Below are 19,188 nucleotides of genomic sequence, written 5' to 3' on the forward strand. Positions count from 1 at the left end.
TCTAGGAGAGAGATGTTATGGAAAATTTAATGATGATGTTGACACTCACAGCTAATATGTAGTAATTGTTTTTATATGTGCCCACTAAAGGCTAAATAATATATTATATCATTTAATCCTCGGACTGACACTGTGAATTTCCTCCATTACACAGATAAGAAAACAGAACCAGAGACATTAAGTGATTTCCCAAGTACAAACCTAGGAAGTAATTCAACAAGATCAACTCCCATAAAGTATGACTTTATGTTGAAGGAATCCATAGATGTAATTATCTTACTGGTGCCTTGACCAATAGATGCTCTCCAAAATGCATTATTTTTCAAAGTAAAGGCAGTATAATAAGTAATGCATAATCTACCATGTTTTGCATGTTCCCACAATACTGATAATGTAACTGTATCCATTTTACAGAAAAATTGACCAAAATAAAGGTTAACAAATTTGTCTAGGACCACACAGCTAGTCAGTGTCAAGCATAATGTGGTAGTTGGTCTCCCAAGTCCATAGGTCAGCCACTTTTGCTAAGAGACTATGCCAACAGCACCAGTCCAAAGTTGAGAGTGTCTAAAGATTATATCCTAGAATTTTATTAAAATTTAGGGCAAAGTTTCCTCCGACCTATACACCTGTAACTTCCTTAATGGTTGAACGTCGCATAGATAACAAGGTAAAGGTGGGCAAGGTGTGGCATGCCTGTAATCCCAGTGGCTTGGGAGGCTGAGGCAGGAGGATAGCGAGTTCAGATCCAGCCTCAGCAAAAGCGAGACACTAAGCAACTCACTGAGACCCTGTCTCTAAATAAAATACAAAATAGGGCTGGGGATGTGGCTGAGAGGTTGAATACCGAGTTCAATCCCCAGTACCCTCGCCCCCCAAGAAAGGTAAAATTCCTTCTCTCCCTTTAGCGAGGTGGAAAGGACTCAATTATTGTAGACCTACCCTTTAGCCTAAGTGCCCATCTTATCAGTACAACCACTTCTATCTTTTTCTGGAAACACGACATGTCCATCTGACTCATGAGTCCCTTCTCCTACAAACAAACTGAACTGCATATTATAACCATATCGGACCCTAGGAGAAACGAAGAAGTCCCCTAGGAGAATTAAAATTCTAAGACTGTCCCATGGAGCATGTTCGGGATATCTGCTATTCTTTCAAGTTACCCAAAAGAGAAATCCCATTCCATGCTTTGAACCTGCACAGAAAGGTAGCTGGGGTTGGAGGTAGAGATCCCTTCCCTTAAAGAAGACAAGGATCCACTTTCCTGGCTGATACTGTACCCCTGGTACTGTACCCAGGTGACCGTGGGACCTAGCTCTCCAAACAAATGCACTTCTGCCAAATTTGACTAGAGATTTAATCAGAGAATCAGATGCTGCTTGCAACCTTCTCCTGCAAGGACTATAGCAGCAGCAAAGTGAAGGGCTTCCCACAGTGACCCTGCCTGGAGTCCTGCAGCACCCAGTGTCGAGCCTCAGTGCACTGGCCGCTGAGTGACACCATCAGGTTTTACGGAGTCAGTTGTGCGGATGACGTGGACACTGTGTGGCTCTGCTGCATTCAACGCTGCTTCTCTAGTCTTCCCGGGGACTCCATGAGCATCCCATGTCCTTTAATGAGTTGGTTTTTGTTTAAATTAGGCACAGCAGGTTTCAGTGGTTAGCAATTAAGAATATTTACTGACAGAATGTGGGAATCATAAGCCTTGAAATTAATTTAAAAACACTTCTCTGCACACGAACTCATTAGAACCTTATAAAAGCCAATCTGTGAACGTTCTTATAAAGATCCTTCCTCAGGCCAAGGATGAAAAATTCAATAAAGGACAAATTATCAAATATAAGATCACAGCAAAAAAATGCTACATAAACAAGAAAATAAAGTATCATGAAAAAAATGTATAGACGCATATGAAGAAATGATGATCCAAGAACAAGAAAAATAGGGGAATGTAAAATAGACTAAAAAATGCTTATAATAATTAAAGAGTTTTAAAAAGGAATAGAGACCTGGGGATGTAGCTCAGTGGTAGAGTGCTTGCCTAGCATGTGTGAGGTCCTAGTACCATTCCCATTCTTAGAACTACAAAAAAAAAGGAAAGGAAAGAAGAGGTCAGATATTAAATCACCCATTTATAATTTGCTTTCAGTGCTGCGGATTGAACACAGGAATGCTCTACCACTGAGCTACACCCTAAGTCCTTTTTAAAAATTGTAAGACAGGCTCTAAGTTGCCCAGGCTGTCCTCAAACAAATGGTCGACCTGCCTTGGTTTCCTTAGTGTCTGGGATTACAGGCGTTGGCCACCATACCTGATTATACATAACGTTTTCTTGCATGTGGCAGGTTCACAACACAGAAGCCTCCTCAAACTTGAAGAGCCTCTTTTGCTCAAGTTGGGATATCAATTAGGAGTAATGAAATCGTGAAAATTGGCACAAGAACAGGTGGACAGACTGCTACTGAAATGGGCACTTCAAACACTGGGGTCCCAATGCACCCTCTTGGCAATGGAAGCTGTTCTTCCAACTCTGTGAGGAGGTTGGCACCTTGGCACAAGGGCCTGACATGGTCAACGGGCCCTCCGTCAGAAGAAACCAAATGTGACCCAGGAAGAGGTGCAAAACAAACTGAAAGAATGGCATTAGGTTGCCAATTTATATTGACTGAAATCAAAGACTCATATCAGAACATAGAGATGGCTGTTAAAATGCAATGATTTTTAAAAAAAAGTTTTTGAAAATGGGCAAAGGCTCTGAATAGATATTTATCAAAAAATACGAAGAAGTCAATAAACATGAGAGATAACTCAATATTATTCATCACGCACCCTGTGAGATGTCTAAGATGGCAGAGCCCAATGCTAACAAGTGCTGTCCTTGATGTGAAGAAACCAAGACCTTTATATGGAAGGCATTTAGAAGTTGTCTAGAGCTGGCTTGTGAGGAACAGGAAGTGAATGCTAAATGAGCTGGGATCTTACTGTTGTGATGAAAATGTTCTAAAATTAGATAGTGTGGGGAGGTATATAACTAAGGGAACACACTCATACCAACAACACAGAATTGTACAGTTTAAAAGGCTGAATTTCGTGGTATATGAATTATATTTCAATCAAGTTGTCTGAAGAAAAAGGCTTAGAAACATTAGAAGGTTAGAATCACGGGGTGAACTTATTTTGTAAGAGCTGTTCTGGAAAGGCCTAGAAGACATATCGTTTTTTTTTTTTTTTTCAACTCTGAGAAATAAACTCATGAGGAGAGTTGCAGCACTTTTGATGATCCAGGTGGTCTCTGTCCTCCATGAGTTGGAAATTACAAGGGCACTGAAGTGGGCTCTCCAAGAAATGGGAGAAAGGGAGCCAAGGGTAATGGGAACCAAGTGAAGGCACTCAAATGAAGAGGCCGGTTCCCTTTGAGAAAGACACCACTACACAGCAAAATGAAAAAATAATTTGTATCTATAAATAAGCTTCTTTGCTCTCACACAAAGGGTCTCACATGGTGATAGGTCTGGATGAGGAAACACTCAGAGATGAAGGATTTGATGACATTGGTTTCAAACTAGTGGTACCTGCTGTGGTCACTGGTCTGAGTAAGAAGTTATGGAGATCAGATGGTGGCTGTCATTCCTGCAGGAATCCATCTCACAGCAGACCCACCCTGCCATCACCTGCTTAGGGCCAGAATGGATCAATGAGTGGAAGGACACCATCTTGCAGAATTCCCATGTCACCTGATTATGGAGTGAGAGTGGTAACAGAGAACACAGTGAAGCAGTAGCCACCTGTGCCTTTGAAAATAGAAAGCCAAAGCAAGGCCACATTTCTGGGGGAGCAACAGAGATTACTTCCACCACCAGGGACTCAAAGGATGCAGGTTTGGCAATTCTATTCCAATCACCTATCTTGGGTGCATCGAGTGCAGATGGATATTGAAGAATGAAAGCAGAATATTGAAAATTTAATCAGGTGGTGACTCCAATTGCAGCTGCTGTTCCAGATGCAATTTCTTTGCTGGATCAAATTAACATATCCCCTTGTATCTGGTGTGTGACTATAATCTGGTGAACACTTTTTATCTCTATACAAGGCACACTTACAGGCAGAATCTAGCTTGCAGCCTGCTTTTGGAGAGTCCCTGGCTTAGAAAGGTCTTTACATTTCTAAAGAGTCAAAACAAACAAACAAACAAGCAAAAAATGTGGTCACAATCCCTATGTGGATTCCAAAGACTAAATTACTATTGTCTGCCCCTTTGCAGAAAAAGTTGCTGACCCCTAGTGCTCCAGCTTCCTGCTCCCCACCACCTCAAGTCCACCTTCCCTTCTTCAGAGCTAGGACTGTAGAAGTCAAGCTCAGGCATCAAAGGCAAAGTACAGGCCTAAAGAGCTGGTTCCACCAGACTCCTGTAGAAAATTCCTGTGGGATGTGTGTGTTTCTGTGTGTGTGTGTGTGTGTACTCCATATTTCAACCTCCCTTGTGGAGGTCGAAAGAATATATTTCTATGCTATGTTTCTGCACTAAACAAATTAGACCGAAACTTGGGACCCAGACTAAAAACAGCCCAGGAAAGTGATTTTTTTTACTGGATACACAGGAATTCTGAGAGCTTTACTACCTGGAGCGTTTGTCTTCACTCCAAGTGGTGCTTCAGTGGCTCAGAGTCAACCCTGGTTGCTGATCTGGACAGAAGGACGGTGTCTCTCCACTGGAGGGACTCATTTACATTTCAAAGGGTTGGAATGAGAACTCTAAATCCTTTCCTCTCAGGGGAGAGCTGGACAACATGTACAGAAGCACACAGACTCTTCTCTGAGTCTTGTCTACAATACAAACTCGATACATCAAATCAAATCAAATCAAATCAAATCAAATGCATCAAACTTTCATCTCTTCGTCCCAGGGTTAGGAATTTGGGCACAAGGAAAACTTAAAATTATTGATTGCTGTGAATAATGATGAGTCCATTGTACTGAAGGTACCTTGTGGATGCATTCAGGATGAAATTAATAAATATCTGCTTTAAGCTGGTGAAGGCAGCCATACACATTATTGTTTTCCCTCAAGTTTTTCAGTCATGTGCCAGAATCTGGCTTTCAGGAATCCTCGTGGATTTTTCTTCCTGGGAATGTACACTGGTGTGGGACATTGATGACACTTCTATCAGTGTTCTAGGACTACCATAAGACAGACCGCAGGCTGGAAGGCTTAAACAACACAACTTTATTTCCTCACCATTCTTAAAGCAATCAGTGGGAGATGAAGGTGAGGGCAGAGTTGGTTCTTTGTGAAGTCTCTCTCCTTGGTTTGTAAAAGCCAATTCTCTCTGTATCTGTATGTGGTGGTTATGAGAACCCCTTTCACTTTGAAATGAATATATATATATATATATATATATATATATTATATGAATGCCCACACATGATATGTATCTTGTAAATATCTGGGGGTCTCTAGTCCCTCTGATTTCCTTACATTTAATATAAGTGGTGTTAATGGCAGTGAACATTTTATGTCAGTATTTAAATTACAAAATTTAAAATGAGGTATGTGAACCAACAGCAGCAGAAGGAATACCTCCCAAAGACAGAAAAAGAACTCAGGATCCTCTTCTACGGAAAGAGGTATCATGTTACTGATTTGGGAAGAGTGCTTAGATATGACTTAGAGATGTCTATCCCGGGTGACAGTGTATGGCATCATGTGTGTGGGAGCCAGTGACAGCAGGTGGCTGTTCCTGGCTTTGCACCATGCCCATCTGGTAGGCAGAACACTTTCAGAATTCCCTGTGTGGCAGGATGCTGAGAAGGTGAGCCACCAGAGGGACCTCTGGTGAGATTTGGAGGGTGGAAGTAAAGCCCAGGTATTTATAGGTCATTGACATAGCTGATGAGGTAAGGCTGGACCTGCACATGTGCACCTTTCCTTCAGGCTTCCTGTAGTTCTGTGTCTCCTGGGCCACATGTTTAGGTTCAGCACCATTGAAAAGGCGTTGGAAGGACTCTCACACCACCAGGTGCAGAAGCAGCAAGAACTGGGATGGGTCTCAGTCCATCCTGTGGGCTCCAGCTTCCTGCTCCCCTCCATCTCATGTCCACTTTCCCTTCTTCAGGGCTATGACTGTAGAAGTCAAGCTCAGGCATCACAGGCAAAGTGCAGTGCACCATTAACCAAGGTACCATTATCGAGCAGGTTCCACCAGCCTCCTGTAGAGAATTCCTGTGTGTACGTGTGTTTCTCTCTCTCTCTCTCTCTCTCTCTCTCTCTCTCTCTCTCTCTCTGTGTGTACTCCATATCTGCTAGTAGTTTTGCTTCAAAGCAACACTACATGTATTTTATTTAACTGTCTCTGCACACATGACAATTTCCTGTTTTCATGGAAATACAGTGAAAACGTTGCCTTATTATAGCCGACATATGAGAAACATCATTTTATTTGTATGTATGTGTGTACAGTTGCTCCTAAGCAACTGCCAATGAAGACAGTCACCTCTATTTGGATGTTCTTTTGGAGGAAGTGTGGTTTGTGTCTTTATAAACTTGTTTTTATCTTTTTAAAAAGTCTGACTCATATTTCCATTCACTGAGTCAATCATTCCTTCTTTCAAACTCTTAAGAACACGGGGCTCAGGCAACACAATTTCAATTCTTAAAAATGTCATTAGATGAATTTCAAGAGGTGTGTTATTACATAAATGGATTTAATTAATCAATAGTGGAATTCTGTACATTAAACATAAAATCTAAGTTTATACAATGTACCATTCATTAACCAAGATGAAGGAAAAAAATAACACCTACAGAAGTTAGAGAACACTTCAAAGATGTGCTGATTTCTGATTTGACCTGGAGTTTTAAACAGTAATGATACTCTGATATAAACTAAGCAAGAGTAACCAGATATTATATTTCTGACAAAAGTTGTAATTAGGAGTTTACTTATGTGATTATTTTTCCAAGTCGAATAAAAGGGATAAAATTTCCAACCTGTGTGCATGGTTTCTGAATATAATTTATTCACTTATTATTAATAGCAAAAGACCTTTTTAAGTACCCTTGAGCCGATCTGTTGAAACTTTTCATGTGCATCTTTGATATGAAGGTTTTCATTTCACATAAACCCCTTTCTCATCTGTTGTATAATACTTTCATAAATCCATGCATAATGCTGCCATAGTCTATCTTATCCAAAGCTCCCTGTATGTTTCTATCATATTTGATATTCTAGAAATCTCTGGTTGTGTTTGAATATATAATATATTGGTGCATTGAAAAAATAATTTATTATATTGGTTATCATATTTACATTTTTCTAAGTATTTTGAAACATTTCAACCTACATAAACGTTGAAAGAGTTATTGGTGATTCAAGGAGAAGGGTAAGGAATTGCAGGTGAAGGGCATATAATTACTGTAAATGTTTAGCCACAATTGCTTTGCTTATTTGTCTAAATATGCACATAAGAAGGCTTTATAAAGTATTTTTATACCTTTATATTTTATAACGTTTTTTATACCTTTATTTTTTTTATTTCTATGTGGTGCTGAGGATCAAACCCAGTGCCTCACACATGTAAGGCAAGTATTGGTATCTACCACTGACCTACAGCCCCATTCCCATAATGTGTTTTGATTAAAGCAGAACACATACAATCTGCCTTCTGTATTTGTGAGGTCTGTATTTGTGAGGTCTGTGTGTTCAAAAAACCATGAACAGAAAAAAAAACTGCATGTATAGTGACCTGTGCAGACGTTTCTGACATTTTTTTCCTCCACAATACAGTGCAACAGCTATTTGCATAGCATTGACATGGTGTAGGGATAACCTATTAGTAATCTAGAGATGACAGGAAGTACATAGGATGTGGGTAGGTTTTACACACATATCATGCCATATATAAGGGTGCTGAGCTTCCATGGGATTTTGGCATCCACTATCCACAGAGGTCCTAGAATCAGTCGGAGGATGCCAAGGGACAACTCAACTTGAAGTAGCACAACTGTGGTTAAAGTCACGGTACTTTCTCCTCTTCTAGCAGGAGTCGTCAAACTGGGTGGGGGCAGGTAGGGATTTTAGTTCCTCCTTTTCTCTTCTACACTCAGTGGAAGAATTGACTTCCGTCACAAAAGTCAAACTTATATTTAGAATCTGGCAATGGTCATTATGTCTTGTAGAAGACAAAAGCAGCTTGTGAATATGTTTGCATTTAAAATATATGTTTGCAATTTAAATGGCTCATGAAGAGCAGGAGAGAGAGCACTTTGGTAGAGACCCCTCTCGAGGGGGGCTGCTCTGCAGCGGGTGTCCCCAGCAGCAAAGGCTGATGGAGTCATTTGAGCTATTGCTCATCTCCAGAGCAGGAGTGGAGCAAGCGCGTGGCCCCAGTTGGAGCGCCCTGCCTTCCCACCCACAGGAGGGGAAATGGCTCTCCTGAAGCAAGGCTGTGGTGCCTGCCGGCTCATAGTATTTGAGGGGTGGAGAATTATTTGGTTATGTAAATATTTCCATAGTAGTTGACATCTATTCTTATTTATCCAAAGGTAACTAAAAAAGTCTTCCCATATTAATGTAGATTACTTTGAAAGCTATGACTATTTTAATCATTCTTCTTTCTTATTCATAGCAATCAGTATTTGACACTTTGAAATCATGCATTTAAAACCTTCAACTTGAATGATATATATACTATTAATTTTTTTACTCAAAAACCTTCAACTAGTAACACTCTGGTGATAAAACCATTATCATCATTCACTCCTTGCTTACTGAATGCATACTACATGCCAAGCATGTTTAATTACATATAAGAGGAAAGGAGGAGTAGGTTAAAAATTATATAAGTGGAAGAAACGATTTATAGTAGAGGGGGTGGAGAGAGAGAAGGGGAGGGGAGGGGAGGGGAGGGGAGGGGGGATAGTGGAGAATGGGATAGACAGCAGAATACAGCAGTCACTAGAAAGGCAATTTATAAATCAATGGAAATGTAACTGATGTGACACAGCAATCTGTATACGGGGTGAAAATGGGAGTTCATAACCCACTTGAATCAATCTGAGAAATATGGTATATTAAGAACTATGTAATGTTTTGAACAACCAACAATAAAATATTATAAAAAAAGAATGGAAAACTGAAAAAAAAACCAGGATGACAGACTTGAAGAAATAGTCTCTGACCACTTAGAATCTTCAGTTAAAAAGTGTAATTGAGGGATGAAGTCACTATAAAAGAAGCACTTATAAGAATAAAGCAGCAATCTTTGTATAGGGTTGGGAAGGACGGGAGACTGGGAGGTCTCATGTATATGGAGTGGTAAATAAAGGCATCGATGACAAGATGACCTGAAGTAAGGCGGAGAGGAACCCACGTGGAACTCAGAACAGCCTCCAGTCTGAGGAACATCAAGTGCCAGGGAGGATTCTCAGTGTCCCAAGGCAAATAAAGGAGCAGGAAGCTGAGATGAATTCTGCAAGCTGCAGGTGGGAACAGGTGGTAATGGTGGGAAGCAGGGAGACTGTTACAAAGCATCATATAAGCCATATAGGCTTGTTAGGGCTGTCATAACAAAGTATCACAATAGGAGTGACTTAATTGGAATTTACTGTCTCAGTCCTTAAGGCTGGAAGTCCAAAGGGGTGGGAGGGTTGGTTCTTTAGCCAAGGTTATGAGGAAAAAATCTGTTTCAAGCTCCTCCTGGCTCCTGGGGATGTGCTACCATCTTTGGCATGCCTTCTGGAAACATCAGCTGAACTCTGCCTATATGCCTACATGGATGGCACTCTCCCAGTATGCACGTCTGCTTATAAAAGTGCCCTTTACAGAAGGACACTGGTTATACTGGAGATAGTCCACCTACTCCAGTATGACCTCACTTTAATTACACAATTACACCTTCTTAGTTACATCTGCAACAAACATGGCCAAATGAGGTCACATTCTGAGGTCCTGGGGGTTAGGACTGCAACATAAAGAATTTTCACAAGACACTGTACAACCTGGGGCACAGGCCATGGTAAAAACCTTGGCTTTTACACTGAGTTTGAATGTTTTGAACAGAAAAAGGTGTGAGTTTGCACTGTAGAAAGATCTCCTTAGTGGCTTTGTAGAATGCAGACCACAGTCACGCAATGGCAGAAGCAAAAAATCCTGGTAATGCACTGATGATGGCAGTCTGAAGCAGGAGCCTGAACTCGAGTGTGGTGCAAAGTGTGCAAGGCAAGACAAACAGCGTTTCTCACATCTAATGTGGGGTTTTGAAGGAAAGAAGACAGATCCAGGGGTTTGGGTTTGAGTAATTAAAATAATGAAGTTACCATTTACTGAGACCAGACTGAGCAGAGGCAGGCATTTTGTGGAGATAGCAAAGGTGCTATGGTCATGTCCTTTAAATTGCACATTAACCACCCAGGTGGAGATATCGATCGCACACACATTTGAAATTCAAGATAAAAAATGATGAAATAAACATGTATAGATTTTTAAAGCCAAGAGACTGAATGAGCAACGATGCTAAGCACCTGTTTAGAGGCTTATTAGCTATATGGCTCCCTCCGCCCTTTGGTAAATTCTTAATTGTGTCTTTTGCTTGCTGCTTTTATTGGATTATCTTTCCTTATTGATTGAAAGGTATCCTTTATATATTCTGCAGAAGTCCTTTGGTAGATGAGGATTTTGTGAATACCACCTCCCAGTTTCTCTCCTCCCTTTTCACTATTTTATTATCTGACAACAGAATGCATTTTGATTCACTGTACACAACTGCAGCACAACTTTTCACTTCTCTGGCCGTGCCCCCATGCACTCTCTCCACCCCTTCCTCCCCTTTGCCCAAAGTTCCTTAATTTTTCCCATGTCCCTCCATTCCCACTCCTCTCCACCTGCCTGACCCCCCATTATGGATCAGCATCAACTTATCAGAGGGAACATTTGGCCTTTGTTTTTTTGGGACTGGATCACATCACTTAGCCTGATGTTCTCCAACTCCATTCATTTACCAGCAAAAGCCATAATTTTATTCTCTTTTAATGCTGAGTAATATTCTATTTTATACATATATTAGTTTCTTTATCCTTTCATCTACTGAAGGGCATCTAAGTTGCTTCCACAGTTTAGCTATTGTGAATTGAGCTGCTGAAAACATTGATGTGGCTTCCTTTACACTGTTAATGGTATCATTTGATTAATAGAAATTCTCACTTTTAATGAAATCCAATTGATAATTCCTCCCAGTAATATGCATGCTATTTCTGTTCTCTTTACCCAATTATTTTCAACTAGAGTTATAGATTCTTTCCCAGGTTTCTCCAAAAAGTTATTGTTTCATTTTACACATTAGGTCTGTTATTTATCTTGAATTTCTGTGAACAGTGTTACAGAGGGGTCAACGTTCACTTTTCATTTCAGAGATATTGAATATATGTAAATTGTATAATTTCACATATACAGTGTACAATTAAATGAACATTTACTGAAATCCTTCTCCCACAGGAGTTTACCTAAAACAACATATGGTGGATACAACCTCCTAGAAACACCTGACTGAGCAAAGACAGCATAGCTTGGCAGTATGGTGAGCTCATTTAGGTATCCTCCACCTAAAGGAGGATTAGGATAAGATTTTGACTTACGGAGCATCATTTCAGTGTTGAGGAATTAGATCTTTTATATTAAGCTTTAGGAGATTCTCTGGGAATATAGCTCCCATAAAAATTTAGTTCAGGGGCTGGGGGAGTGGCTCAACTGGTAGCGCGCTTGCCTGGAGTGTGTGCGGCCAGGGTTCGATCCTCAGCACCACATACCAACAAAGATGTTGTGTCCGCCAAGAACTAAAAAATAAAATTCTCTTCTCTAAAAAAAAAAAAAATTTAGTTCAGCTACTTGTTTTTTAAGATTTCCAGGGAATCCATGACCAATGACCAAAGTCAGGGATTTTCTGGGGTCTTGGCCTTTCAATCTGTATACCATCTTTACAAGTGGTTGAAATCTCAGATCTGGAAGATGAGTTAGTCCCGGTGCCCTGCTGTGTAGCCTGCTGTTGGTGGAGGGGAATGGCAAAGCATGCAGCAAGTGCTGGGTCAAGGGTCAGAGGGTGGCAAGTGGGGCTGCCTTCAGGTTTCCAGTGCATGCGGGGGTACCAATTATGTCAGTACTTCACTCTCTTCCTTAATTTGACCTTGAGCAAGAAATCTGTTTGCAGGTAAAACAGGAAAACAGCTTGCTTCCTGGCACGCTGCACTGCTCTCTCTAGGCAGGAGGCTCTGAGTGTTCACCTTCCTGTTCTCCTGTCCTCTCTTTCTTGACCAGACCTTCCCAAAGGCCCCAGGAAGTGGTCAACACAGTCCAATATCCTGTTTTTCTACCACGTCCCATACAATTCCAACCTCTGTGTGGATCACAAACCATCAACAGGTTAACATTCCGGCTTCATTGCCAGGAGCCAGGAGACTGCTCCAATCCAATTTTTAATTCAGACAATGAGATAACAATGAAGAAACGTTAAGTGTTCAAATTAAACAATTATTGAATGATTATACTCAGATATCAATTTATCTCCCAAGAGTCCTTTGAATCATAATCCAACTCTTAAAAAACTGAATGACTGTTTTTCCTCAGTAATACTTCTGAATAATGCCTCATACTTTCCTATGTAACTGCATCCCTACAATGATGGAGATCCAGTGTTAGGGGAGGGAGACAACAGAGATTCTATGAGGTGGAATACTATGAAATATTATTTGGGAGAAAATATTTCTAATATTTTCAAAGCTAGCAATTCAGTTTTTTCAGAGTATCTGAGATTATGACATCAACAACTTTAAAGAACTGCAGTCTAAGTTTAAAAATAAATCACAAAAAAACCAAAATATTCTCAAATGTTTAGTCTATCCATTTGTGTATAAGCAATCAATGTCAATTGATCCAACGAACTATTTAAAAACATTGTTATTCCATCCAAACATTTTTTTTTGTAATTTTAAGTTATATGATTTCATTGTAATTTACATCCTAGTGTTCAGACTGTGAACTTCACGCTCGTCCTCTAAAGTCAATGAACTTGTATCGCAGTGTCTTCCAGAGCACTAGAATTCAAAATCTTCCCACACACAAACTACTACACAACTGTTGATATTCTTTAATGCAAACCAAACATGCTAAGCATGGTGCTTATCAGTAGTAATTCTATCCTTCTCAAGAAGGATAACTGGATAATTGGATAATTGGGGTGGAAATTTATGATCATCTTAGCAAACTAACAAGTTAGTCTTTAATGAAAAGCGTTAAGTCACCTATATCCAAATATTAGGTGAACAGATTTTAAATTTATTTACTCTTCCAAAATTATTCCTTGATAGTAACCTTTAAATCCTTACAACTTCATATTTTAAGTCATTCCCTCAATTACTTGATTTACAGTTATGATGTATTATTGTTCAGAGAAGTTATATAATCTTGTAATCTCAATAATGCCAATTCAGAATGCTTATGAAAATGTTCTGATGGTCAGTTTAAAGAGGGAAAAAAGACAAAAGAATTTAACAGGTTAGTTACACAGATTATTTGTTCATAGCTCACAATCTTAAGTGCTGTCCTATAAGCCATTAACATCTGTTTACTGTATTTTTGGCTGGGTTCTTAGAATGGCAAGAAAATTTTCAGTGACAACATCAGACATAGAAACTGTGATATATCAAACGATTCTGTTAGAACAAAACCAGTCATATACATCACCAGATGACCCTGGTCACTTACGAAAACGATAATGAGGATTTCTGTGAAAAATTTCCAGAGTGAAGGAATATTCTGAGTTTCTAGGGATTCTTCAGGTTCACTGAATTGTCTTAGCCATCCACCTAAAACTGAATACATCAGATTTGGCTAAGAACCTTCTTGACTTTCTCCGTTGGAAAGAGAAGGGACTGTTGTGTACAACAGAATCGCAGACCAAAAGGAACCAGTACCAAAGGACAGTCTGGCTTATGCTTGGTCATTTTCAGTGTGGGGATCCTGAGCCTCCAACATTCTCTCTCTGGACAGTTCTTATATTGTTTCCTTACTTTGAACTGCATTCCATCTCCCTTTATCTCCATCCCTGGTACCACCACAGTTGCAGACATGCAGAATAAATCCAACTCTCCATTATTTGAAGAAAACTGACAATAAATTCTCTTTGTCCCTGGTCACCAATACTGTCCCAAAGATACAACAATGCATTTATGTTGAAAAATGGATTGCAAAAGAAGGGAAATTAAGAAAAACAGAAAAATAGAATTGAAAGTTTTAAATAAAAATGGATTGGCAATTACAGTAGCTTAAAACTCCATGAGGATTGGGACCTGTCTTTGAATGCTGCAATCTTGGTGGTACAAAGACAATATTTAATAAACATTTGTTGAAAGATTAGGTCACAGAAAATCACTGCCAATTTTTCACTAGATTAAAACACCATTCCAGTTTGTAGAAGATGGGCTTAGTAAATACTGGAATACTTTGAGTTTTAGCCAGAAATCTTTGCAGGAAAATAATCTTTTCATTTGTATGCAACATGCATTCATATCCTAATTCCAAATCACATATTTACCTATCTAAACAAACATTCACAGAAATCAATCAATTATTCTACCAGATACTTAACATTTTCTTTGTGTTATTCATTTTGTTTCAATAAAAAAGCACAAAGACCAGAGGCTTTTTCAGAGATGTCTAAACCTAAATATTTATAATTGTTTAATTTCAATGTTAAATACTTTTTTTTTCCACTTTGATTCAGAATGTTAAAACTTAAGTTGCTGAAAGTAGCCAAGCAAATTTAAACATAAAGATTTTATATTCATAATGACTTGCCTTTTCTCTGTGGTAAACAACTATAAAATTCTAAATGAAGTGAGAAATCAAGTCCCTGTTCCAAATATGCTTCATTTAATCTTCACAATCCAAGGAAATAGGTGTCATTATCCCCAATCATATTTGACTCAGGAGCAGAGGGGTCAAGTGGTTTATCCAACTTCACACAGCACACGAGGGAGAGAAAGTATGAACCAGGCAGCATGGCATGGGAGCTCCTGTCGAGACAGGGTGCCTCTGCCACACTTCTGTGGAGCTCAACGTGCTAGGCCCTTCTCAGAAGCAACTATCCTAACCAGCTAGTCAGTGCAAATTCATAAATTCACAGGTTCATTTTTGTTGACTATTATCCTTGTGCCAGTTATTCCCATTAAAACACATGCTCTTGGTATAGAATGACAAATTTTAAAATTAACTTGTATAAATTTATGTTTTGTAATATACTCTCAATCGATGCCATTTCAAAAAAACAAAACACTGAGGATTTGAATTCTCACTTCATTGACAATACAGTGAGGGGGCTGAGGCCATGTTGTACCAAGATCATAACTTTACAGCAGACTTAAGAATACAAATTCAATTCTTCTATCTTTAAATGTTGTAAAAAGCAGGTGAGGCACCCTTTTAGAAAAATCAGTATGTAAAAGATACCAAGTTTTACAAATACAAAATATACCAAACTCATGAATCCCAAGTTCTAAATCTATCAGGGAATAAGATTACAATCTGATCTCAAATCTGCTTAAATTCTAAAACTCCAATTATGAATTACTTAAAATTTTAACAAAAGAAATAAAAACTGTATGAAGATCAGTATTAGTTGCTGTCTTTGCTCCTACAGAACTATTCATGTGGCAAACTGCCAAAGGACACATAGTAAAAATAATAGACAACTACGTTTTGAATTACTTTATTTTAGAAAAACAAATGTTTACAACTGATGCTATAAGACAGAATATCATGAATTCAACAAGTTAGTAATACAGACTTTCAAAAACCACCAGAGGTTAGTCCAAAGAAGAAAAGTATTTTTTTGTCCACTCTTGGACTCACACATTCAGGAAAAAAAAATTATAAAAATAAAATGGTAAACTTAACCCTACCAATTAATTGATAGTCATAATATCTCACACTCTCACACTGGTTTATTTCAACAAGTTCTGCTTAATAAGAATAGCTAAGTAGTTTTTCCACCTTGTCCTACCTCTTGGTCATACAGAACAGTGATGAAATTATTCATATTACTTTTTACAAAACCAAAACAAACAAACAAAAAGCCCCAAAATCAAAACAGCTGTTTTAACTACTCACATAGACCCTTCCTTCAACCTTAAAACATTTGGCATCTTAAATGTTATTTCTAAATCAGATACCAGGAAGCACTGTGAGGAAGAAAATGAAAATTCCAGATTTAATACCCTTCTAACAAGTTTCAGACAGTAGCTAGAGCAATACTGATGCATACAGTGAAACAAAAAAGGTTGTGCGCTACCATGGGGTGCAGAGGGTACATGATAAAAATATGCACTTTCCCTCAGAATATTGGTAATATTGTTCAAGGATCTAGAATTTTGAATTCCAGAAAATAGATATGGAACTTTGCTGCAACTGAAAGAGAAAGTGGGACTCCAGTTTCCTGAAGGATTCTATTAAAGATATGTAATCATGTAATTCATCATCTGAATTATCACTGTGTCTACCAGATTTAATTATTAAGAGATACACCTTTATTTTGAAATAATTTTTCCTGAAATGAAAACAGCATTCAGAGTAAAGCTCTGATAATCACATTGAAGGGAAAAAGCACACAAGTGAACCTTTTTTTTTTTTTTTTGGTGAGGAATCTGACAAAGTAATATTCTAAAACAGAAACAAGTTAAAGGCAAAATTTTAATACAAAAAGAAAAAAAATTCACTTATCAAACAACCTATACATTTTGTTTTCTCAATAAACACACTTAAAAAGTGCAAAGAGCACATGAGGCAAGGGCACAGAGTTGTGCAAAGGATGACAGAGATCTAAGGCCATGAACTAAAGGGCCATGTCCCAGAATACAAAGGATCATCACTGGATTTTTGCTTCCTGAACTTTACTCTTTTCCCTACAGAGGTGTTCTGTATAGGTGATGACTAATAACACAAAAATATGCAAACTAACATCTGATAGTGATAAACATGAAGGAAAAAAATCAATGACATTTTCTGTAATTTTATTTCACTTCTTTAATAAACTGAGTCTTAAATGAGGCATCTATACTTATCTAAGTTTTTTCTACTGCAAAACCAGTCTGATCACTGGGAACATTATTATCTTCCGAAAGACACTCTCTGTATTCTATGCAGAGGAATCTCCTTTTTGAATTAACAGCATTTATGACCAATTTCCATTTGAGAACTTTTCATTTTAGTATTTCCTGAAATTCTCTCTGACTACATACTTATTTCATTATTAAAAAAGTTAATAAGGGGTCAAACATTAAAGATGGATATTTAATTATTATATGCTAAAAGAACACATGAACACAACAAAACAATTATTTGTAATTCTGCAGCATTTAAGATACAAGAGTTTCAGTTAGTCCAGATTAGTATGGCATCAGAAACAACCAAAAGCTGCCTTTGGCAATCAAAACCCTAAATAACTTCAGTGTAAGGACCATAAATTACATATTTTTAAAATGATTAAACATTTTTAATACAATCAAGACAATCTTTACAATGGATAATAAAACTAAAGAATAAGTACTTAAATAAGTTACCTAGTAAAAATTCCAAACTTACGTAAACGAAGGCCTCAAAAATAACAAATTAATCCACAATAAGCATATCAAGCTTACTGCAAAATACCAATTTTTAGATATTACTGTGTTAGAATTCCTACACTGTTTCATTATAAATGAGATTAGAGATACTCACTGAAATGGATGACAGAACTCAGAGAACAGAGAAAGTAACCAGCCATCTCTATTTTTCTCACTGTGTGTGACACACTGCTTGACATGCTAATTATGTCACTCATTACTCATTATGAACATGTGTTCATAATGGCATTACAAAATAGATGTGCGATAATTCAGATTTTAAATTGCTATAAACTTACCACAAACAAAAATATGATATATTACTTTTCAAAAGCCAGATTTTTTAATCAAATGAAATTTTAGAAGAAATTTCAATATACAAAATAAAAAAGAAAGAACACAAAAATCCTAAACTGCTTTGGCTAAAGCTAAGCAAGACAGGATTGACATAGCTCCTTTCCTTCCTGGAATGACTGATGAAGACAAGTGGTTAGAGAGCATTCCCAGGAACGGGCTGAAGTTACTGTTCCCTGCACAACCTGGTTATTTTGCAAAGGTCAACCACAAAACTCCCCCCACACACTATACAGGCTCATATGAAAATTTTATAATAATGCAACCAAGTATAAAGTTAAAAAGTAACATTTCCTCTCCTTTAAAAATAACTAACAAAATAAAAGCACTATGCTATATATAAAACCACATCACTTTTAACCTTGTAATCTTAATGTGATACATGGAAAAAGTTATTAGTTTTCCTTAAAGTGCCTAACTTTTAAAGACTTACATTGTCCATACAAATCTTATGCAAAATATATGAGAATGGATAGCTGTAGGTAGATGTGTTATTTTTTTCTCTATCAGACATGTACTTTCTACCTGAATGACCAATTTAAATATTCTCTCCAAGAATCCTAACTTTGTCACAGAATATTCAGATAGAGAAACATGCAAATAAAACTGACCTATTATAATAACATCTATAAGGTAAACTCTGATGGAGTGGTTTGATTCTGTTTGTTTTAGATACACCGTTTCTTTACTCCAAATATCTCCCCCTTTGTAGAAGGACTACTTGAATCCATGCAGTTGATATTAGCAAAGTACAAATAACATGTTCTCTTCTGTAAAGATCATGATTAAATATCTATATCCAATAAATAGACTCTTTAATGATTTGAAATCCTATCAAATGTTTTATACTTGTCAAGTCTCAGTCTTTCTTTTTCTCTAACACATCCTTGGGCTCTTGGGCAGTAGGTGCTGTAGAATCACCACCATTTGGCTCTTGATCTGTGTTCTCCTCTGGCTGTTCTTGGATTTCAAATTCACTTTTAGACATTTCATATCGCTCTTCCATATAACCTCCATCTGAGTCTGTGTCAGCTGTGTAGATTCCATAGCACATGATACTGATGACACCCAGTGGCAGGCCAAAGAGAAAGCAGCCCATAAGTGGCGAGCTCCTGAATATCAACTGAGGAAAGATAATTAAAACTCAGTTGCCCTCAGATGTAATTCTGATATAAAAAGCACACAAT

At 38.0% G+C, this 19,188-nt stretch overlaps 1 protein-coding gene across 3 annotated transcripts in view; it reads right to left on the minus strand.

Moving 5' to 3' along the window:
- The window catches only part of LOC308658414 (protein disulfide-isomerase TMX3-like), a 67,261-nt gene that overhangs the window by 13,448 nt on the left and 34,625 nt on the right, over nucleotides 1-19,188 (minus strand). For 2 of the 3 annotated variants that reach the window (XM_081311038.1, XM_081311042.1), the window contains one exon: nucleotides 16,719-19,124. The exons of the other annotated variant lie outside the window; for it this stretch is intronic. In XM_081311038.1, the coding sequence (XP_081167164.1) occupies nucleotides 18,861-19,124 (264 nt within the window). In that variant the 3' untranslated portion in view covers nucleotides 16,719-18,860. Of the gene's footprint in view, nucleotides 1-16,718; nucleotides 19,125-19,188 lie in introns of those variants that run through there. 3 annotated transcript variants of the gene reach the window in all.

Source organism: Spermophilus citellus, assembly GCF_964194105.1.
Source record: "Spermophilus citellus genome assembly, chromosome: 10".
NCBI classification, from domain to species: Eukaryota; Metazoa; Chordata; class Mammalia; order Rodentia; family Sciuridae; genus Spermophilus; species Spermophilus citellus.